Here is a 23,186-nt window from a genome sequence, read left to right as displayed (position 1 = left end):
ATTCCAAATAGACATATCTTTTTTTTTTTTTGAGACAAAATCTTGCTCTATCACCCAGGCTGGAGTGCAGTGGCGTGATCTCGGCTCACTACAACCTCCGCCTCCAGGGTTCAAGCGATTCTTTTGCCTCAGTCTCCCAAGTAGCTGGGATTACAGGCACCCGCCACCAGGCCCAGCTAATTTTTGTATTTCTTTTTAGTAGAGACGGGGTTTCACCATATTGGCCAGGCTGGTCTTGAACTCCTGACCTCATGATCTGCCCGTCTTTGCCTCACAAAGTGCCGGGATTACTGGCGTGAGCCACCGCGCCCGGCCATATCTTTTTTTTTTTTTAAGGGACAGGATCTCACTATGTTGCCCAGGCCGGACTTGAACTCCTGGCTCAAGTGATCCTCCTGCCTCAGCCCTGCAAGCATTTGGGACTACAGGTCTGAGTGGACATATCTTTGGGAGGGTCACCGTTCAGCCCACTGTGTGCAGCAAGGTTCTGTGGCCAGGCTGAGAGCTTCTGTCACGAGCCTGATTTTAGCTACCTTTGTGATTTTTATCCATCTCTAGGTTCCTTCTTGGGACCCAGCATCTGATTGCCTGGGGCGGCCACATTCCTGTCCTTGTACTTCACGTGGTGCTTATGTGCTCCCATCATGGATTGTCGATTCTCTTTGGCATCCAGACGGGAGACAAGTCAGCAATAAGTGCCAAGGAGAAGACGGAAGCGGGTGGGCCCCTCTGTGGGGGACTTCTGTCTGAATCAGGTGGAGGGAAGATGTGGGGAGAAGACACATGGCTGCGGTGCCAGCTGGGAGAGAAGTATGGGCAGAGGGAGCTGCTAATACCACATGTTTTCCTGCAGCCTGTTGGGTCCAAGGGGAGGCAGTAAAGCTAGAAGGGAGTAGTCGAGAGCCTTCTGGGCATCCCAAGCTCAGAGCAAGCACACCTTTGTCACTGCCGTCCCTGCCCACCCCTCCGTCTTTTTACCTATGCCCCTCTGACTCCTCCCATTGCATGTGGGCATCTGTTGTGGACGTAAAGGGAGGTAGAGCAAGGCTTTTTTTTTTTTTTTTTTTAAGTTGGAGTTTTGCTCTTTTTGCCCAGGCTGGAGTGCAATGGCACGATCTCAGCTCACTGCAGCCTCTGCCTCTGGGGCTCATGCAATTCTCCTGCCTCAACCTCCCTAGTAGCTGGGATTACAGGCACCCGCCACCATGCCCGGCTAGTTTTTTGTATTTTTGATAGAGACGGGGTTTCACCATGTTGGTCAGCCTAGTCTTGAACTCCTGACCTCAGGTGATCCACCCCCCTCAGCCTCCCAAAGTGCTGGGATTATAGGCCTGAGCCACCACGCCTGGCAAGGCTGTGTTTTTTTTTTTTTTTTGAGGCGGAGTGTAGCTCTGTCGCCCAGGCTGGAGTGCAGTGGCCGGATCTCAGCTCACTGCAAGCTCCGCCTCCCGGGTTCACGCCATTCTCCGGCCTCAGCCTCCCGAGTAGCTGGGACTACAGGTGCCCGCCACCTCGCCCGGCTAGTTTTTTGTATTTTTTAGTAGAGACGGGGTTTCACCGTGTTAACCAGGATGGTCTCGATCTCTTGACCTCGTGATCCGCCCGTCTCGGCCTCCCAAAGTGCTGGGATTACAGGCTTGAGCCACCGCGCCCGGCCAAGGCTGTGTTCTTAAGGACAGATGAGGGGCAGCTGCAAAGACGACCCTTGAACAATGCAGGGGCGGGGGCGGCAACCACCTGAGCAGCTGAAAATCCACATGTAACTGTTGACTCCCCCAGAACTTCAGTACTCGCAGCCTGTCATTGACTGGAAGCCTTACCAATAACATGAACAGTCGACTAACACCTATTTCATATGTTCTATGTATTACATACTATATTCTACAGTAAAGTAAGCTGGAGGAAAGAAAATGTTACTAAGAAATCATGAGGAAGAGAAATACATTCACAGTACTGTACTGTGTTTATCGATACCCTGAGTCTACAGGATGAATCATCTTTCTGAAATGGTGGCATCCACAGGTGGCGACCACATCTGCAGACCTGAGTCTATTGTCCGTATCCAGGAATTCTACATTCTCTTGTAATGTCACGGCTTTGCCTTGCTTCTTGGGAGCACTTCCAGCATCACTAGTGGCATTTCACATGGGTCTCCCTGGGGTTAATCAGCGTTTACAGTATTGCATGAAACACATGAAAAATCCTCTAGAACTGTGAGAGGCCACTTTTTACTGTGATGTGCATTTTACTGGAGAGAGGAGCTGCCCACTCAGAGGTGATTAGCACTGCACAGCATTTTAAGGGGATCCTCGCAACACTTGAGTGAAATTCAGCACAGTGGGAACAGGAGGCGGCTGTGAAATGACTAGAGTAGCACAATGTGGGCCACAGTTCCCTGGTGTGGTTGTGGTTGCTATGGTTGCATGCCGCATCTTTCTGTTGGTTTACACTTCGCACAGCTGCACAGGGTGCCACCTCTGGAAGTGTGTGCAGATTTGTGTATATTTCATGGACGTGACTAATAAAAGACTATCTACCTATATATATATATATATATATATTTATTTTTTTTTTGAGACAGAGTCTTGCTCTGTTGCCCAGGCTGGAGTGCAGTGGCCGGATCTCAGCTCACTGCAAGCTCCGCCTCCCGGGTTCCCGCCATTCTCCTGCCTCAGCCTCCCGAGTAGCTGGGACTACAGGCGCCCGCCACCTCGCCCGGCTCGTTTTTTTTTTGTACTTTTTTTAGTAGAGGCGGGGTTTCACCGGGTTAGCCAGGATGGTCTCGATCTCCTGACCTCGTGATCCGCCCGTCTCGGCCTCCCAAAGTGCTGGAATTACAGGCTTGAGCCCCCGCACCCGGCCAATATCTACCTATATTTTATGCTTTCATGACATATCTGTTAATTTTTTTTTCTTTCTAGGCTACGTGGTTTGTCTGAGTTTTCTCAAATTGTTACAAATCTCCAAAAAAATGTTAAATATCTTTTTTTTGTTGTTTGAGATGGAGTCTCGCTCTGTTGCCCAGGCTGGAGTCCGGTGGCGCGATCTCGGCTCACTGCAAGCTCCGCCTCCCAGCTTCACGCCTTTCTCCTGCCTCAGCCTCCCGAGTAGCTGGGACTATAGGTGCCCGCCACCACACCTGGCTAATTTTTTGTATTTTTTTAGTAGAGACGGGGTTTCACCATGTTAGCCAGGATGGTCTCGATCTCCTGACCTCATGATCCACCTGCCTTGGCCTCCCAAAGTGCTGGGATTACAGGCGTGAGCCACAGTACCCAGCCCTTTTTTTTTTATTATTTATTTTAAGATAGAGTCTCACTGTGTTGCCCGGACTGGAGTGCAGTGGCATGATCTCGGCTCACTGCAACCTCCACCACCCAGGTTCAAGCAGCTCTCCTGTCTCAGCCTCCTGAGTAGCTGAGATTATGGTCATGCGCCACCATACCTCACTAATTTTTGTATTTTTAGTCGAGATGGGGTTTCACCATATTAGTCAGACTGGTCTCAAACTCCTGACCTCAGGTGATCCACCCACCTCAGCCTCCCAAAGTGTTGGGATTACAGGTGTGAGCCACCATGCCTGGCCTTTAAATATCTTTATTGAAAAAAAAAAAAAGTGCATGTAAGTGGACCCTTGAAAATCAGACCTGTGTTGTTCAAGACCTGTGTTTGCCAAGAAAAGACCTCCAGACGTGGGGCTGTGCGGGTGCCAGTGGCCTGCGGGGAAAGGGCCAGTGGCATGATGGGAAAGGCTGAATGGCCTGCTGGGAGAAAGCCAGTGAGAGGGCCAGTGGCATGACGGAAAAGGGTGAATGGCCTGCTGGAAGAGGCCAGTGGCATGACGGGAAAGGGTGAATGGCCTGCTGGGAGAACACCAGTGGCATGATGGGAAATAACAGTGGGCCCACTGAGAAGTCCTATAACAGTGGGCCCACTGAGAGTTGGGAAGATGCCTAACAACAGCTGCCATGGAGTTGGGTCCTTCTATTCCTCTGTTAATTTTTTCTTTTCTTTCTTTTTCGTTTCTTTTCTTTTCAGAAATAGGGTCTCACTTTGTTGCCCAGGCTGCATTGCAGTGACAATCATAGCTCACTGCAGTCTTGACCTCCTGGGCTCAAGCGATCCTCCCACCTCAGCCTCCTGAGCATGGGACCACAGGTGTGCGCCACCATGCCTGGCAAATTTTTTATTTTCATTTTTATTTATTTTTTTACAGATAAGATCTCTTCCTGTCGCCCAGGCTAGAGTGCAGTGGTGCCATCATAGCTCGCTGCAGCCTCACACCCCTGGGCTCAATTCATCCTCCTGCCTCAACCTCCCAAGTAGCTGGGACCACAGGTGCCAATCACCATGCCTGGCTAATTTTGTTGTTGTTATTATTATATTTTTGTAGACATGGAATCTCACTATGTTGCCCAGGCTGTCCTTGAACTGAGCTCAAGTGACCCTCCTGCGTCAGCCTCCTGGAGTGTTGGGATTACAGGTGTGAACCACCATGCATGGCCATTAATGTATTAAGTTACAAAAGAAATACGTGTCAGTTGTAACTAGTAAGGTGGTGCTGGCGTGAGTAAGGGTGGGTTAGTGATTCCTCATGACCCTTGTTGGACACCCAGCATGTCCTTCCAGGACACTATCCCTCCTCAGGACGTAGATGCACGACTGCTGTTAGTGTTTGTGTCAGGGGTGCTGTGACTGCAGACACTTAGGAACTTCCAGTCCTTAAAAGGACAGCTTCCTAGGCCAGAACTTCAGGGCCCCAGCCCTGTGTGTTTCAGGGAGTCATGTCTGCCCCACAGAGGACCTGAGGGGCCTCCCATGCAAAGGTCAAGTGCCATGGAAGGGGCTGGTATGTGGGACCAGTGGTGGTGGGAGGTGGGAAGGGAGGCAGGAGGGCTGGTCACCTGGACCGTTACCCTGAAGGCAGGTGGGGTTGAAGCCAGGAGTGATAGGGTACATTTTGCTGACCAAAAAGAAAGAGGCTGAAGCACAAAATGTGATTTAAACAGTCTACTTCGCCGGGCACGGTGGCTCATGACGGTAATCCCAGCACTTTGTGATTTAAACAGTCTACTTGGCCGGGCATGGTGGCTCATGACAGTAATCCCAGCACTTTGGGAGGCCCAGGTGGGAGGATTGCTTGAGCCCAAGAGTTCCAGACCAGCCTGGGCAACATAGTGAGACCTCGTCTCTACAAAAAAATACAAAAATATTAGCCAGGCATGGTGGCAAACCTATGGTCCCAGCTACTTCAGAGGCTTAGGTAGGATGATTACCTGAGCCTGGGGAGGTTGAGGTTGTAGTGAGCTGTGATTGTACAACTACACTCCAGCCTGGGCAACGGAGTGAGACCCTGTCTCAAAAATAAGTAAGCAAGTAAGTAAATAAGTAGTCTACCTGAGCCAGGATAAGGGTAACTGCCCAGAAAACTCAGCCCCGAGGAACACTGGGTCTGGGCTCCATGTGACCTTTGTTCCAGGCAGGTTTTTAAAGGCCAAGAAGAGGGAGCGGGCACAAGCTGATGTCAGATTGTTGGTTGGCAATACTCTTTGGTTGATGGAAATACCATTGATTGGCAGCAATGGGCTGAGCACTGGTGCGGGTATTGTCTGCGGCAGCTTGTTAGGTTAGTTCTCAGCTACCTGTGGCGGCAGCAGGCAGTTTCCAGAGATGAGCACAGCTCAGGGGGAGAGCAGGGCATGGCTGCTGCGTCATTTGAGGTCTCTGGGGGCCTGATCCCTGAAAAGGACTTACCTTCCTCTGATAACAGTTTTTTCGTTTCCCCAATTTTGACTTATTTTCTTGACTTTGCATCATTTTCTCGCTAGAAAGTAATTTCTGTGCTAGCGTAGTGGGGAGCCGAGGTTAAGGGTGGAGAAGAGTGAGGCTGTGGGAGTCACTGCAGGAGAGCAGCTCGGCCTGGCCGCAGACAGTGGCCAGCAGAGCTGGAGTGGAGCGGCACCATGGGTGTTATGAGGGGGGTGACCAATTGCATGGTGGGTGGCTACAGAGAGTGGAGAACTGAGGAATGTTCTGACTTTTCCAACCTGGGAGATTGGGTTTGTTGTGGCACCTTTAAGACAGGAACTCCAGAGGCAGAGCTGGAATAGGGGGCAGGGCAGGATGCCAGTTCCAGGTGCCTTGGAGAGCCCTTAGGGGTATCTAAGAGACAGTTGGAAATACAAGCTCTGGAGGTCAGAAGCTGGGTCAGTGCCCTGAAGCCAGTACTTTGGGAGTTGGGAACTTATTGACATAGAGACGTTAGCTGAAGAATGTAAAAGAGGTGAGCTCAGATCTGAACCCAGGGCCCAGCAGGTAAGGGGCGGGCAGGAAGTGAGCTCACCGAGGAACCTCCAGTGCCCTCTGTCATCGTTAATAGTGTCAGCCCTGGCCCCATCAGCTAGTCCACTCCCCCTGCTCTCTTTTTTTTTTTTTTTTTTGAGATGGAGTTTCACTCTTGTGGCCCAAGCTGGAATGCAATGGCATGATCCCTGCTCACAGCAACCTCCACCTCCCAGCTACTTGGGAGGCTGAGGCAGGAGAATGGCGTGAACCCAGGAGGCGGAGCTTGCTGTGAGCTGAGATCTGGCCATTGAACTCCAGCTTGGGTGACAGAGCGAGACTCCGTCTCAAAAAAAAAAGAAGTATTCCTGGGGCTTTCACATGACGCCTCCACAGACAGGGCCCTGCAGAACTCCCCAGTGGATGGTATTCGCCCTCTCTCCATGCCTGGCACTTTCCTAAGATCCCATTCTTTACCTACATGGCACTCACTCAGCTGAGATTACATGTATATTTGTTTGTCAGCCGTTCTGCTGTCTGTTTTCCCCTCTAGACTGTAGGCACTAGCGCTCTCCTGAGGACAGGGCCCCGTCCTTCCCCTGCAGCACTACCATCTAGCAGAGTGCTGCGCACACTCGGAGCCATCAGTAAACACTGAGTGAGTGCATGAGTGGAGTCTACAAGGTTGTCTGTGAACAATGTTCAGTAACAAACATGAAATATATCCATTTCTTGTTCCTTTCTTTTCCTCAGGGGACTGTCAAACAACTCCTCCTTTTCTCGGAGACTGAGGGGAACCCATGCTTCTTGGACGTCTGTGGGAATTTCCTGGTTGTAGGGACAGACTTGGCTCACTTTAAAAGCTTTGATCTTTCCCGAAGGTAAATTTTTTTTCAGATATAAGTGGAAACATGTTTTTAATCAGTCAGGAGACAGTGTGATGGGTGGAAAGTGAGTTAGGAGCCAAAAGGCTCCGTAGGTGCCCATTTCAACACCGACATGCCACTTGTGCTCTGGAATGCCTCATGTTGGGGCTCAGTTCCTAGCCTTTGCCTGGTGGTGGAGCTGTGTGGGGGAGGGGAGGCTTGAATAGTTGAAGCACGGGGAGTGGTGGGGGTGGGAAAGCTTCTATATGATGAGTATATGACATTGTACATTTGTTGGAAATCATAGCACTTTATGGTGCAAAGTGTGAACCTTAATGTATGCAAATGTTTAAAAAATCATTCAGGCTGGGCAGGGTGGCTCACACCTGTATTCCCAGCACTTTGGGAGGCCAAGGTGAGAAGATTGCTTGAGCCCAGGAATTTGAGACCAACCTGGACAACATAGTGAAACTCTGTCTCTACAAAAACGTTTAAAAATTAGCTGGGCATGGGGGCACGTACCTGTAGTCCCACCTACTTGGGAGACTGAGGTGGGAGGATTGCTTGAGCCATGGAGATTGAGGCTGCGGTGAGCCCTGGTTGTGCCACTGCACTCCAGCCTGGGCCACAGAAGAGACCCTGTCTCAAAAAAAAATCACTTAAAATGTTAGAAGACCCCAGGATGGAACACAGAAGGTAACAAAACAGTCTGACTGTGTTAACAAATGTATGAAACAGCTTCACTAAAGGGTATGGGGGAAAAGCGCTGACCTGAGTGACTCTGGGAGTGAGGGAGGCCCTGGCCAGCACTTAGGCCAAAGGAACTGCACAGGAGCTCAGCTCTCTAGTTGAGAATCCTGCTCCCCACAGGGGTTGGGATGAGCAATGCTGATCCTGTAATGCGTGTGCACTGGAATTGGACAGTTGAACAAACGGAGGGTAGATGGCAGGAGCCTGGCATCGCACAGCGGGAGTGGGAGTTACAGATTAGCAAGGGGAGGGGCCAGAATAAGCCCTGGGAGAGTAGGTGAGAGGTAGAGGTGTCAGCATGAACAAATGCCTGGCTTCACGTAGGTAGGGATGACTCCATACACAGAATCGCAGATCTGTGTCGATGCACCCTTTGGTACACACATATTTCCTCGCTTTGTCAGCTGAGAGGGCCTAGAAGCAACAACCCTGTCCCAGAAGCCACACCTGGTGCCCAGACCTTAGTTTCTACCACCATCTTCCAATAAAGGAGCTATGGAACCTTGGAGAGATGCTGACTTTAGGACCAGGGCAGGAAATGCACGAAGGAGCTGGCAGCATCTGTGCAGCCCGAAAATGAGGCAGTGCTAAAAACAAAGCAAACCAAAAAGCTTCATAAAGATGGCAGGGCGGGGGGTCACAGAGACACAGAACCCACCAAAAGAGATCCTAATAGCCAAAGCTGGAATAATTGGAGCAACAAAATAAATAAAGCAGGCCAGACGCAGTGGCTCATGCCTGTAGTCCCAGCATTTCATTTATTTTATTTTATTTTTTTTTCTGGGTGGCCCATTTCATCTTGCAAGTCCCAGCACATTGGGTGGCTGAGAGAGGTGGGTTGCTTAGGCCCAGGAGTTCAAGACCAACCTGGGCAGCATGGTGAAACCCTATTTCTTTTTTTTTTTTTTTTTTTTTTTTTTTTGAGACGGAGTCTCGCTCTGTCACCCAGGTTGGAGTGCAGTGGCCGGATCTCAGCTCACTGCAAGCTCCGCCTCCCGGGTTTACGCCATTCTCCTGCCTCAGCCTCCCCAGTAGCTGGGACTACAGGCGCCCGCCACCTCGCCCGGCTAGTTTTTTTTTTTGTATTTTTTTAGTAGAGACGGGGTTTCACCATGTTAGCCAGGATGGTCTCGATCTCCTGACCTCGTGATCCGCCCGTCTCGGCCTCCCAAAGTGCTGGGATTACAGGCTTGAGCCACCGCGCCCGGCCGTGAAACCCTATTTCTAAAAAAAAAAAAAAATTAACCAGGCATGGTGGCTTACATCTGTAGTACCAGTTACTTGGGTGGCTGAGGCAGGAGGATCACTGAGCCCAGGAGGTCAAGGCTGCAGTGAGCCAAGATCACACCACTGCACTACAGCCTGGGCGACAGAGTGAGACCCTGTCTCAGAGAGAGAGAGAGAGAGAGAGAGAGAGAGAGAGAGAAGGAAGGGGAGGGAAGCGGAGGGGAGGGAAAAAGAAAGAAAGGAGAGAAGGAAGGAAAGGAAAGGAAGGGAGGGCGGAGGGAAGTGGGGGAGGAAGGAGGAAGGAAGGAAGGAGGGAGGGAGGGAGGAAGGAAGGAAGAAAAAAAGCATTGAATTATATCCCAAAGTAAAAAAATAAATACGTGTGAGTCCGAATGATATGAGTAAATCAATAAACAGGGGAGAAGAGACAGATCTCCCATAGAAAAGAATTCCACATGATTTCTGTGGCCCCTCCACCCTCATGAGTGGGACTAGCCAGGACTCCCCACTTCTCAAGGGTGGCCGGTGCTTCGTGAGTCCCATGCAGAGAGCACAGTATAGGAACGGGCTGACTCCACAGTAGAGAGGACATGGGACAGGATGGGAAGGACTCCACAGTGGAGAAACTGACAGACTCCCCTGCCAGGTGACGAGGTCAACATCAACAGTGGTAGACAGTGTCTACCCCTGACATGACCTGATGCAAAGGGCACCTCACCTCTGTGTCATCCTCCCAAACACCCACAGCCGCAGTCTAGTGAGAGGAGCACCAGGCAGATCCCAGTGGAGGGCGGCCTGCAGTGACCCTGACCAGCACTCCTCAGACACAAGGGAATCTGAGAACTTACAACTGAGAGACACCTATGTGACCACGGCCACTGAGTGTCACATGGAATCTGGGATGGGATCCTGGGACAGGAAGGAGACATTAGGGAAGAACTGAGGACGTGCAAATAAAATTTTTTAAAATAACAATGAGCTACCACTACATACTTTGTATTGATTATGTCAGCAACAAACTAGAAACAACTAAATGTCACTGGCGGGGGAAGAGTTAACTAGCTCAGTGTGTCCCTATGATGGGAAACTGTGCAGCTGTCACAGAGGGTGATGAAGCAGTCCCCACGTGCTATGAAAAATCGCCAAAACAGAGCATAAGGCACAAACTCCAGGTATAGAACGGCATACAGCAGCGTTGTTTTGTTTTGTTTTGTTTCGTTTTTTTTTTTTGAGGTGGAGTCTCTCTCTGTCGCCTGGGCTGGAGTGCAGTGGCATGATCTCGGTTCACTGCAACCTCCGCCTCCTGGGTTCAATCCTCAAGTTATCTGCCTGCCTCAGCCTCCCAAAGTGCTGAGGTTATAGGCATGAGCCACCACGCCCAGCCTATAACAGCATTTTTAATAAGCTACTTGAACAAGAGGAAGGGGATGAAACACTCATATTCACATTTGTTCATAAGAGTACCTGAGGTGGAAGAACTCACCCTGTGTTTTGCGTTTGCTCCACCTCATGGTGCACACGTACCACCCAGGGTGAGAAGCAGCCGAGGAGCTGTGCGGCACTCAACCCGTGAACAGAGGTTTCAGGGCGGGCGGAGAATGGGGAACTGGGCCTCTGGCAGGCACTGAAGTCCCTCTTCCTCCCTGCAGAGAAGCCAAAGCACACTGCAGCTGCAGGAGCCTGGCGGAGCTGGTCCCCGGGGCGGGGGGCATCGCTTCTCTGCGGTGCAGCAGCAGCGGGAGCACCATCAGTATCCTCCCGAGCAAGGTGAGGCAGCCCCTCGTCCACTCGCCCACTCCGCCTCCTCACCGCTGTCCTCCCGGGCCAGGCCTCCTACCTGCTCGTGCCTCTCCCCTCCTGCGTGGGTCTTCCTGTCCCATGTTCTGTTCAGCCCCACCCTCCTTCCCTCCTCTCCCCGGGTCTCTCCCTCCCACCTTCTCCAGGGACCTCCCCAGCATGGTCCTCACCCAGCCTCTGTCCCTCCCCCACCTGCCACCTTCTGTCCGCTGCCTTTCTCCAAGTCTTCCTTCATTGGAACAGTCGTTTCCTTATCGGAGAGGTGCTTGCTTCCTCTTCATCCCTGCCTTCATCCCACTCAGTTCTCTTTGTCATGAGAGGAGGGACAGGACTGTCGAGAGTTCTCAGGCGTCCTGCTCAGAGAGGCATGGTGATGTTGGTGTGTGAGGGGGCCGGTGGCAGCCACATGGAAGGGTCTGGCAGGGGTGGCAGGACATGACAAGCTGTTTGGAGCCGGTTGGTTCCTTCCCTGGTTCCTTCCCTTCTGCTGGTGCCAGTTCTCTTGTTCATTCGCTCGTTCAAGGGCCGTAACTGGTCTCCTGCTGTGGGCCAGACGCTTTGCTAGGCTCCGTGGACACAGAGGTGCTCAGGTATGCACAAGGACCCCACCCGCCACCTGTGGATGAGCAGGGCAGGAGGCATGTGTGCTTAGAAGGTGTGGAACTACACAGCATTGCGCTGCTATGGAGCTCGGGCCAGGCCAGCTGAGGGGGTGACGGCCCAGCCAAGGTTGAGGCAAGAGTGAGCAGGTGAGGACGGGTGGGGACAGCAGAGGGCAGACGACAGAGGCCTGCATTGGCAAAGCCTGTCCTCATCGAGGGTCTGCACTCGTGGTGAAGGGCAGGGCCGAGGCTGACGCAGGTGGGAGCTGACTTTGACCTCAGGGCAGAAAGATGAGGATAACATCAATATCATATTTCTAGAGGTTGTTTCTAGAAGATGGATCAAGGGGTTGGTGGGTGCGGATGCCTATTTGGTCCCTGTGGCAGCCACTGGGGGGGCTCGAGCAGCCACAGTGGGGCTTGGCGATGGACTGGCCGAGGAGTAGGGCAGGACAGGACTGCAGAAGGTGTTTCTAACCCTTGCAGCCAGGTGGGAAAGGAAACATTTGCAGCGAAGGTGGATGAGCAGAAGGGCAGGTGCCTGGGAGGCAGCCAGTGGGCAGTCCCATTCCTGGTCAGAAGGGAGGGCCAGGGCTGCAGATGAAGCACAGGGACAGGCGAGAGGATGTCCCCAAGGAGGAAAAAGGGTGGCCACTGTGGCCCTGAGAACCCAGATGGGGCCTAGGAAGCCAGGTGAGCAGGTGCCACCAGGGAGGTGGGGCCACTGGGAGAAGGAGGCAGCCAGGAACCTCAAAAAGGTCGAGGGTGTGTTCTGAGGGGGTTAACACTGATGGGAAGACCTGAAAGAGAGGGCAAGCACAGGGTCCCGGAGGTGCCATAGGGGAGAGCACGGGGCTGGAATGAGGCAGGGGCTGGAGCAAGGGGCCTACTCGACCATGGCAGAAGGAAACAGTGGAAAAGTTCAGCTGTAATCAAGGAGTTTCAGCCGGGAATGGTTATCACGCACCTGCAATCCCAGCTGCTAGGGAGGCTGAGGTGGGAGGATCACTTGAGCCCAGGAGTTCGAGACCAGCTTGGGCAACATAGCAAGACCTCATCCCTACAAAAATATTTTTAAATTAGCTGGGCACAGTGGCACATGCCTATAGTCCCAGCTACTTGGAAGGCTGAGCGGGGAGGATCTCTTGAGCCCAGGAATGCGAGGCTGCATTGAACCATGATCTCACCACTGCCCTCCAACCTGGGCAACAGATCGAGACCCTGTCTCAAAAAACACCAAAACCAGCAAATTGCGAATGCTGAAAGCATGCTAGTGCTTGGAAGCTGAGCTTCCTGTGGACTTGGTGACACTGGGTGTGTTTCTCTTGACATGTGCTGCGTCGGCCCCTGGCATAGTCCGCAAGCCCGCCGGTCCGGGCAGGCGCCGTGAGCTTTCTGGTTTTCTCTTCTAGGCTGACAACAGCCCCGATTCCAAAATCTGCTTCTACGATGTTGAAATGGACACAGTGACCATCTTTGACTTCAAGACTGGACAAATTGATCGGAGAGAGACACTGTCCTTTAATGAGCAGGAGAATGATAAGTAAGATTGTGGTTCAGGAGGATTTTGTTGGAAAAAATGATGTTCAGTCACTTCTCAGCTTCTGGGGGGGTTGTCGTTAAGGTACGCGCCAGACTTCACAAGGCCCCAGCAGGCACCAGTGGGAAAAAGAAAGAGGAAAACAGAAGCACACTCGGGCAGTGGGTAGATTTGAGTCCTTAGTCTCTGTCCTCCAGGTGGAAGGTTCTGGAGTTAGCTGAGTGGAAACTGCAACTTCTGGAAGGGCTCTGGCTGGGCGTCTATAGAAGTGGCCCATGAGTCACTGCAGGGAGAGAATGGGGTGGCCTCAGACCCATCTGCGTCTCTGATGTTGGGGGGCATCCGCACCTCTGATGTTGGGGGCATTTGCCTGTTTAAAGAACGTACTTCTAGGGAGAATAATTGTCTGTTTTCGCTATATCTGGAGTTCCTTCTGTGACTGAGTGCGCGTTTGGAGAACTTTGAGTGCTGGTGATAGTTCACTCACAGTTAGTTCATGGTTGATTCTGCACAAAGTGAGGCGCGAAAGAAAAGTGGGCTGCGGAGCTGAGCCTGCTGACCTGTGTGAGCCGGGCCCACAGAGCAGGAAAGCAGGACGGGCACCCTGGGGCCTGCGTACGCTCACAGAGGAGCAGAGCAGTTACACAGCTGGGCTCGGAGCTGGTTTTCTCTCTTTTTTTTCCCCTCCTCCATTACTTGACCACCCTCAGACACACCCCTTCTGTCCAGCCCCCCTGAATTCCCCCTGCCTCTCTCTCCCACACACCTTCCTCCTCAGATACAGTTCTGGAACCTTCTTTCACCTGGTGGCCTCATTTCATCCCTCTGCTGGTGACTGCCTGTGGAACTCTCCATCTTCATAGCTCACCGAGTGCAGGCCCCATTCTCCCGCCTCAGACGATGACTCCTGACTTGGCCAAGTGCCAACTCTCCCCCTGCTGCCACTGTTCTTGGGCTGCTCCTTGAACCTTTCCTCTAGTCCCCACTGCCCGTCACCCGGGTCCGCAGCTTTTCTCATACCAAAATGTCTTTTCATTCATGCTTTTCCCTCTCGACTCTGCGCCTGCCATGCGTGGCTTCCCGTGGGAGCTGTGGGAGCCTCTGAGGGCATTCAAATCTTGCCCCCTTCCTTCTGTCCGTTCCTGTCCTATGCCAGCCTGGTCTCGCCTCACAGGAACCAGCTTACGTCCCCGGGCTCTGTGGGCCTCAGAGCTGCCTCATCTGGATCATGGCACTCACTCCTCTGCCCTGCTTTCTGCTCTGCTCTGCACTGGTGCCAAATGTGGCTGTGAGGGTACCTCCATTGTTGGGTGCAGCAGCTTCCTGCAGGATCTGCATGTTCTGCAGCACCGGGTCCTGTCCTTCTGTAGCCACTGTGGGTCATGCTGCCTGGCAGGGTCCCACTCCGTGGCCTGGGCTCGTCACGCCCTGGAGGTGGCGAATGAGGCTCATAGGCCTCCTCTCCTTGGACACCTGCTCTCTCGAGACCTTGTGTGTCCTCTGCCGGCACATCATTGTATTTCCCCACAGCATTTTGTTGAGTTCTGGACCCATCCAACGTGGAACTTTAGAGATGGGAGGGACCTGGGTACAAGGGGCAGCACAGCACAGGGACCGGTGGGGACTAGGAACCTGGCATGACCACGGAGCCAAAGCCTCGACCCCGCCCACCAGCGATGCCATCCCACCTCGAGGTTGGCCTGCTGGTCCTGGAAAAGGAAAAGGGTCCCTTTTGCTTTGGGGATTCTTCTGGGCCCCCCATAAGGCCTCCAGAATCAAAGCATCATCTTTCTGTGGTCCTTTCAAACCGTGCTTTGCTTGGACCCTTAGCCCAGCTGTTAAAATCTGAGAACACGTTCCAGTAGGGCGCATGGCAGTGAGGCCCCAAACGTTCTCCCATAGCTGAACGTGTGGACTCCATGGTCTAGGACAGCACCTGGAGGCCTTGGGAATGTGTGTGGGAGGGAGACTGGTAGCAGGAGTGCCCTCCTCGGGGTTGAGACACGTCTTCCTTTGTCTTTTAGGAGCCACCTCTTTGCGGATGAGGGACTGAAAAATTACGTCCCCGTGAACCACTTCTGGGACCAGAGCGAGCCCCGGCTGTTCGTGTGTGAAGCCGTGCAGGAGACGCTGGGCTCCCAGCCTCAGTCTGCAGATGGGCAGCCCCGTGATGGGCGCGCTGGCCCTGCGGTACGCCCTGCCTGTTGTATTGGAGTTGAGACAAGCTCAGTGGCCGTTTGCCAGACTGAAAACCTTCATGGGTCGGGCACGGTGGCTCACGCCTGTGATCCCAGCACTGTGGGAGGCCAAGGCAGGAGGGATCGCTTGAGCCCAGGAGTTCAAGACCAGCCTGGGCAACATATTGAGACCCTCGTCTCTAAAAAAGAATACTAAGAATTAATTTAAAACGTCTTCCTAGCATGGGGTCTGGGAAAGGGGTCCTGAAAATTCGTTCATGTGGAGTAGAGCATTTCCCTCATGGCTCCCACTGACGGCAGCATCACTGTAACCCCAACACCACCCTCTGTGGAGTTACCATTGCTAGGTCTGTTTTGAGCTATGCAGAGAAGCCATGGTGTGTGGTGTCTCCTCTTTGAGGTTTATGCCCGTGGGCCAGCTCCACACTTACTGTCTGACTCTGACCTGAATGGCATTTTTTTGGTTCTCTTGTTGTCTTGACTGCTACATGTGATTCTCTAGGAAAGAAATCTTTGTTTGTTTGTTTGGTTTGTTTGTTTTTTGAGTCTCTCTCTGTTGCCCAGATTGGAGTGCAGTGATGCTATCTCAGCTCACTGCAACCTCCACCTCCCAGGCAGAGTGAGCCGGGATCGCACCACTGCACTCCACCTGGGTGACAGAGCGAGACTCCGTCTCAAAAGGAAAAAAAAAGAGTCATCTGCAGTCAGTGTTGCTACCCTGAGTTCAGAGGCAAATCCACCCTTGGTTCTGAGGCACTGAGTGGGAGGACATGTCCAGGTGGCATCTCTACCACCAGAGTAGGGAGAGGAAGACATTGCCAGAGGCGCCACTTCAAGACAGAGGCTGTGGGGTGACCTGGGCAGTCAGGAGAATGGGTGGGCTGGCACCTGGGGAAGATGAAGGTGTGGCAGGGCAGTCTCCTGGCAGTTTGATCCTAGGACTCTCTGCTCTGTGATGATGCGCCCTTGGCTAAACTCACACCAGGTGGCAAGGAAGGGCTTTGCCTTCCCTTCACCTCTTCTGGTTTCCTGTCCAGAGAAGCTGCAGGTATGGGCACACGTCCTGATGTTGCTTGTTCTGCTTCTGTGCGGCAGCCCACAGAGCATATGGTTTCTGTGTTGCGTGTTCCCTGTTCCTCGAAAGCAGGCTCTTAGTTAGTGGTGCCACTGTTGATTTTTTATTTATTTATTTATTTATTTTGAGATGGAGTCTTACTCTGTCACCCAGGCTGGAGTGCAGTGGTGCAATCTCAGCTCACACAACCTCTGCCTTCCAAGTTCAAGCTATCCTCCTGCCTCAGCCTCCTGAGTAGCTGGGACTACAGGCGCCTGCCACTATGCCTGGCTAATTTTTGTGTTTTTAGTAGAGACAGGATTTCACCATGTTGACCAGGATGGTCTCAAACTCCTGACCTCAAGTAATCCACCCACCTCAGCCTCCCAAAGTGCTGGGATTACAGGTGTGAACCACCGCACCCGGGCTACCACTGTTGATGTTTAAATCAGAGTAAAGCAGCCAAAGGGGGAGAACTTTTAAACCGTGAAAGCTCTTTTGAGTTCCAGTCACCAATTCAGGGTGGGAATGATGAGCCTTTGCTGCAAGAAAAACAGTCACTCGGGAGAGTTCAGTGGTCGCAAACTGGACGAGGTGCGTCCTTCTAGTAGACATGTTGGTTTTTCCCAGGTGGAACAGATAAAAGATAGTATCATCCGAGCAGAGCACCCGACTCCACCGTGATGCAGTATATGTAGCAAAATGGCACTTGTACCCCAGAAATTTTTTTTTTTTTTTTTTTTTTTTTTTGAGACGGAGTCTCGCTCTGTTGACCAGGCTGGAGTGCAGTGGCGCAATCTCGGCTCACTGCAAGCTCCGCCTCCCGGGTTCACGCCATTCTCCTACCTCAGCCTCCCCAGTAGCTGGGACTACAGGCGCCCGCCACTGCGCCCGGCTAATTTTTTCTATTTTTAGTAGAGACGGGGTTTCACCATGATCTCGATCTCCTGACCTTGTGATCCGCCCGCCTCGGCCTCCCAAAGTGCTGGGATTACAGGCGTGAGCCACCGCGCCCGGCCTCAGAAATTTATGTAAGTTAAAAAAAAACAACAGGCCGGGCGCGGTGGCTCAAGCCTGTAATCCCAGCACTTTGGGAGGCCGAGACGGGCGGATCACGAGGTCAGGAGATCGAGACCATCCTGGCTAACCCGGTGAAACCCCGTCTCTACTAAAAAAATACAAAAAACTAGCCGGGCGAGGTGGCGGGCGCCTGTAGTCCCAGCTACTCCGGAGGCTGAGGCAGGAGAATGGCGTGAACCCGGGAGGCGGAGCTTGCAGTGAGCAGAGATCCGGCCACTGCACTCCAGCCTGGGCGACAGAGCGAGACTCCGTCTCAAAAAAAAAAAAAAAAAAAAAAAAAAAAAAACAACAGAACAGTACTTTTCTTTCTCTACTAGGCAGATGTTTTGATCCTGTCTTTCTTCATTTCCGAAGAGCATGGCTTCCTGCTTCATGAGAGCTTCCCCCGGCCTGCCGCCTTCCACAGTCTCCTGGGGATGGAAGTGCCTTATTACTACTTCACAAGGAAGGTAGGAAGCCACAACATCTGCGCAGGTATCTTCTGATCTCTCCCCTTGCCTGGCTGGGCTCTTGCAAGCATCCCAGGGAGCTGAAATGTGACTTAGCCCTCGCGACTCTTCCAGGCTTCCCTCTCCGTAGACAAGGTCAGCCATCCAGTCTAACTTGTCACCTGAAATTCCAGGAAACACTGTGGTCTGTTGGGAAAATTGAAAGTGGTTTTGCTCTCAGGATAGAGAGAAGTCATGCTGATGAGTGGTATCTCCAGGTGAAGGAGCTCTTGCTCAGGACGCAGGACTCTGCACCCTTCCCCCTTGCCTTTTCCCTGAATGCTCAACACCTTTTAGCTTTTCTGTCTTTCTAAAATTCTAGCTGCTTTCTTAAAATCACGCATTTCTACATTGACTGTAGGGATCTTAGGAACTACAAAGAATGAAGTAAAGACTCAAACAGTACAAATCTCCATAATCCCAGCCTGGAGGCGGCCACTGTGGGCAGGCTGGTGGCTCCTTTCAGTAGGGTTCTGGCTTCTGGACACCCATCCGTGTGTGACTCATGCATGGACATGTTTTTAAATTATTGCGAGAATGGGATCGTCATCAGTACACACACCCCAATAGGTTCTTTTGAACAAGTTACTTACTTCTCTGTGACTTGGTCCCCATGTCTCCAAGGTCCCTTTTGGACCTGAAACGTTCTCTGCTTCTGAAAGGGCATGCTGATCAAAGGATTTGCAGCTTCTCTGCAGAAGAGCAGCCCGTGCGTGCCCCAGGAGCATTCTGAGGCCCACTGAGTGGAGCGCCTGAGCCTGACTCTCAGGGAGCTGCTCCCCTCGCTTCACTGACCTGTTGTTCTCAGCCTCTGGGAGCGTCCCGAGTCACGTGTGGGGATTTTTCAGAGTGGAGTCTGGCTGACCTAAGGCTCAGACTCATGTCCCAGCTGGCGCCAGCCTATGAGCCCCCTGAGGGGTTCTGCAGGTGGGAGGCTGGGGGCCACCAGCTCCCGCCTTTCAGGACCTAGCATGCCACCAGCTTCTGCTGCTGCTTTTATTTCCATGAAACGTGGAAGCTTCTCTCCTGTTAGATACACTCCTTCAGCAAACATGTACATTTTCTTCCCTACCACTTCCTGTTTACTGTCACATCAGAGGAAGGACTAAACTGTGTAGACTCTGACCTGGATTGCTTTTGGATTTTCACATACAGTGGCTTATCAACGTTAAGAATGAACTCTGTACTTTTCTAATTCTCTTCAGTAAGCCTGTGTTACTTTTATAACCCAAGGTGGGTCGAGGGAGCATTTAAACTGGGACAGAGGGAGCATAGACCCCAGAGGGACATTCCGGGAAGGGGAAGGACAGGCAGCCCTGCATGGCCACGGAAGCCAACACAGATGCTACTGCACCAGCAGCCACCACAGTGGACCACAGGCACACCTGCTCCACGCACACCCCCGAACTGGTGTTCACCTTCATAGGACCTGGCATAAAGGACACGGTGGTGGTGGGGTGGGGTACTGCCTAACTTGTGACAATGACATGAGCAGGTGTGTGCTGGCCTCTGGTCCTCGGGCTTTGCTGGAACCTTGTGTGCAGTGATGGATTAACAGCATTCACACAAATGCGAACCTGGTTGCAGTTGGCGGCCGTGTTCCCGGTCACCACGTAGAGCCCGGCTGCACAGCCAGCAGAGACTGGCGTGGTGCTGGTTTGTGCGTCACACTGCTCCCTGCGGTGGAGGCAGTGTAGCTTCGTGAAGACTGGGAAAGCATCGTGTGATTTGCCAAATCGAGGGCTCCCTGCCCTGTCAATGCGTGTTTCCTTAATTCCTGTATTTTAATAGACAAGTGTCACCAGATTGGCGTTCCTCCGAATTCCATGCTGGCTTTATGTTTCTTATGTGCTTTAATTTCTCTTTGATTTCAGAACTCAAAGCGTTAACAATATTTTACATTATTTCTGTTGAGTTTTTCCCCGTTAATTTTGCATGGTGGCATTTCTGTCTTGTGCGCACTCACACATCTGTTCTTTTCTCTCTGTTTCTCACCTTCCCGCATGCGTCCGCTCCTCATAGTTGTTGTTCCAGAGAGCAGGCGTGTATGATGCAGTCGTAAGTACAGACACCCAGGTCGTGTGTCGCTTGCTTCCCCAGGTTGTTTTCCTGAGGTCCTTTTCTTCCCTTGTTTTCCGTACAATTGTCTGTGCACTGATGCCTTCTGCTTAGCTTGCGTCTTCACTTTACCGAGGTCTGTCGTAAGCCTGAGACACTCAGCGTCAGCTGTCTTTTTTTTTTTTTTTTTTGAGTCGGAGTCTCGCTCTGTCGCCCAGGCTGGAGTGCAGTGGCCGGATCTCAGCTCACTGCAAGCTCCGCCTCCCGGGTTCACACCATTCTCCTGCCTCAGCCTCCCGAGTAGCTGGGACTACAGGCGCCCGCCACCTCGCCCGGCTAGTTTTTTGTATTTTTTAGTAGAGACGGGGTTTCACCGTGTTAGCCAAGATGGTCTCGATCGCCTGACCTCGTGATCCGCCCGTCTCGGCCTCCCAAAGTGCTGGGATTACAGGCTTGAGCCACCACACCCGGCCGCGTCAGCTGTCTTTATTTGAGCCGGACACCCCTCACCTAGCAAAGCTCATCAGGAGCCCGCCGGCTGTGGTCATGGCTGGGAGGCTGGGACGTGTGACACAGCTCTTTCCTCTGCTGTGTGGGACACAGGAAGAACTTAGTTTACCAACATTTGTAATAGAAGGAGTTTCCGTAACTCAGCCTTTCGAGTCTCACTTTCAAGTGAGGACTAGCCATGAGGTCTTTTGTCTGTTAACGCTGCCGTTGTTCACATTTTCAAATGGCTCAGCCTAGTTTCTCCAAGGTATGAGGGTGGATCTGGGTCCAGCAGCTTTTAGGACCCTGCCCCTGCACCGTGTGACTGGTCAGCTATGACATGGGATTGACAGTCCCTCCCTCACAGAGCTGTGAGCAGGACATAGTGAATGATGAGAATTCACATTCACACAGTGAACCAGGTACCCATTCGGTCCACACCAAGCTGACATTGTTATCAGAGGTGAGGGCGCTTCCTTGCAGTTTATTAAACCACAGCAGGCGGGAATTCCCTGTTGTTTTTGTCCGTGTACGTTTTCTGACAGTTTCCACTCAATGCAGAAGCAGTCCAAACCCTTCGGCACTCAGCACCCTGCAGATGGGCCCCAGTCACATCCATCCTCAGGCCCTCCACTCCAGCGCCTCTCTGTGGGGCCTCAGGGCCTTTGCTTATGCTCTGCACTGTGCCAAGAAGGGGCTCCCCATCACAGCTGGGTCTGACAAATCCCCCAGATTTCTTTGAGACCCAGGCCAAGTGCCACCTCGCCTTTGAGGCCTACTCACCGGGGCTGCAGGTCAGCTTCTGTGGGAGCAGTGAGCTGATGGGAGCAGAGCTGGGGAGGCAGGTGGCTGGAGTCACCCTTCAGGAAGTCACACAATAGCAGCAGATGCAAGACCAGGGAAGCCTGACCCAAGAAGGCTGTGTCGTGATCCGTTTCATGCAGGGGAGTGCATGTGCTCTCAGAGAAACGGGACCCAGATGAGGGGCAGGGCTAGAGCCCAGAGAGAGCGTGCGGAGCCCCTGCCTCACGGAGGAAGGGACCCATGATTAAAGACGAGGCAAGCAGTTGGAGGGGCTTGTGGAGGGTCAGCAGTCCCTCAGGAGCGCCGATTTCCAGGAACTGGGTATGAGAAGATGCTCAGACGAGGATGGGGCTTCAGCAAGCCATAGCAGTGTGCTCCCACACTGGGCCCAGAGCCACGTCCCTCCCTGGGCCATGCAGGGCCTCACTGCCCAGGCTGAGGGCTCTCCTGAAAAACACCCATAGAGGGTACACAGCCAGTCCAGGTTATTGTTTTGGAATATTCTACCTGAAATCATGCTTCTGTTACTTAATTTTAAGAGCGTTTAAAAAACAAATTCATGCATGGGCAGCCTTTGCTTACCCATTTTCTGAAGCCAGAGCCAAAAGCTCTGACCATTGCCGGTGACCCTAAAGGTTTTCAGTGCATCTGGCAGGAACTTGACCTGTTGCTAAATATCTGTGTCTGTCTGTGGAGAGATTTCTCCCCCATAACGGAGCTAAATCTAGAGGACGAGATCTGGGTGAGGGCTTCAGCTCTACATATGAGTTAACAAACACCTGGGTCCTTTGTCATTTAGCCAGAAGAAGCAGACAGAGAAGAGGAGGTGGAGCCTGGGTGCCACCACATCCCTCAGATGGTGTCCAGGAGACCCCTGCGAGACTTCGTGGGGCTGGAGGACTGCGACAAGGCCACCCGGGACGCCATGCTCCACTTCAGCTTCTTCGTCACCATCGGAGACATGGACGAAGCCTTCAAATCCATCAAGCTCATCAAAAGGTGAGGATCCCGCCCACCGGGATATCGGGAGATGGCGCGTGCTCACGGCTCTTTCCTTTCTCCGCGTCTTCCTTCTTGGTTCGCCTGTTGAAATAGTTAACTTCTCGTGAGTGCATCGTGGTGTATTTCATTGTCTTCCCACTCGATGAAATGCTGTCCAGCTTGCAGGTGCCACGTGGGAAGCTCTCAGCCTCTGTGGTGCTGGGAGCCTCTCGGGCTATTTAGTTGCTTCCTAGTGGAAAGTTCTGCCGTTCCTAAACATCCGTAATACCCATCCCTCTGGGAGTAATTGCTCCTAAACAGAAGTTTGGACAAGTAAACACTAAAAACAGCCAGGTGGAAACACAATTACAATTGCTGTAAAAGAGGTTGTCAATCAAGAGCTGTCTGCAAGCACCTTCTTCTTCATTCTGCAGAGAATCTAGAAATCCTTTCATCTTCACAAGAGCATTTCACAGATCTTAATGTCCAAAGGGTAGAAAATCAAAGAAGGAAACTAAACAGGTAAAAGAAGGGTGTGGCCTTAGGTTGCCTGGAGCAAGCCCTCCATCGATGTGCCATGATGATGCCTGTCACACAGGTGTCCGAGAGGGTGCAGGACCCCGGCCCACTGTCCTAAAGCAGCATGGCCAATCCTTCATTCCCCATGCCGGACCTTCCACACTAGCTGTGCAGATGAGCTCTTTCCAGTTTGCACATGCACCAGACAGGCTGAGCAGCACCGCCCGGCCCTCCTTGATTGCTTTGACTTAATATAAAGGTAGTCACAGACCATAATTGACCCTGTGGCCAGTTTAAACCTTCAGTGTGGCCAGGCGCAGTGGCTCACGCCTGTAATCCCAGCACTTTGGGAGGCTGAGGCAGGCAGATCACCTGAGGTCGGGAGTTCGAGACCAGCCTGACCAACATGGAAAAACCCCGTCTCTACTAAAAATACAAAACTAGCCAGGCA

At 52.4% G+C, this 23,186-nt stretch overlaps 1 protein-coding gene across 4 annotated transcripts in view; it reads left to right on the top strand.

Moving 5' to 3' along the window:
• The window catches only part of IFT140 (intraflagellar transport 140), a 105,252-nt gene that overhangs the window by 30,039 nt on the left and 52,027 nt on the right, over positions 1-23,186 (top strand). For all 4 annotated transcript variants that reach the window (XM_007981426.3, XM_007981435.3, XM_007981444.3 and 1 more), the window contains 6 exons: positions 7,036-7,163; positions 10,775-10,892; positions 12,937-13,067; positions 15,089-15,254; positions 17,714-17,845; positions 22,035-22,234. In XM_007981426.3, coding sequence (XP_007979617.3) covers positions 7,036-7,163; positions 10,775-10,892; positions 12,937-13,067; positions 15,089-15,254; positions 17,714-17,845; positions 22,035-22,234 — 875 coding nt within the window. The remainder of the gene's footprint in view (positions 1-7,035; positions 7,164-10,774; positions 10,893-12,936; positions 13,068-15,088; positions 15,255-17,713; positions 17,846-22,034; positions 22,235-23,186) is intronic.

This window comes from Chlorocebus sabaeus, chromosome 5 (assembly GCF_047675955.1).
Source record: "Chlorocebus sabaeus isolate Y175 chromosome 5, mChlSab1.0.hap1, whole genome shotgun sequence".
Taxonomy (NCBI): domain Eukaryota; kingdom Metazoa; phylum Chordata; class Mammalia; order Primates; family Cercopithecidae; genus Chlorocebus; species Chlorocebus sabaeus.
The sequence above is the reverse complement of the archived record's forward strand: the minus strand, read 5'-3'. Positions and strand labels throughout refer to the sequence as shown.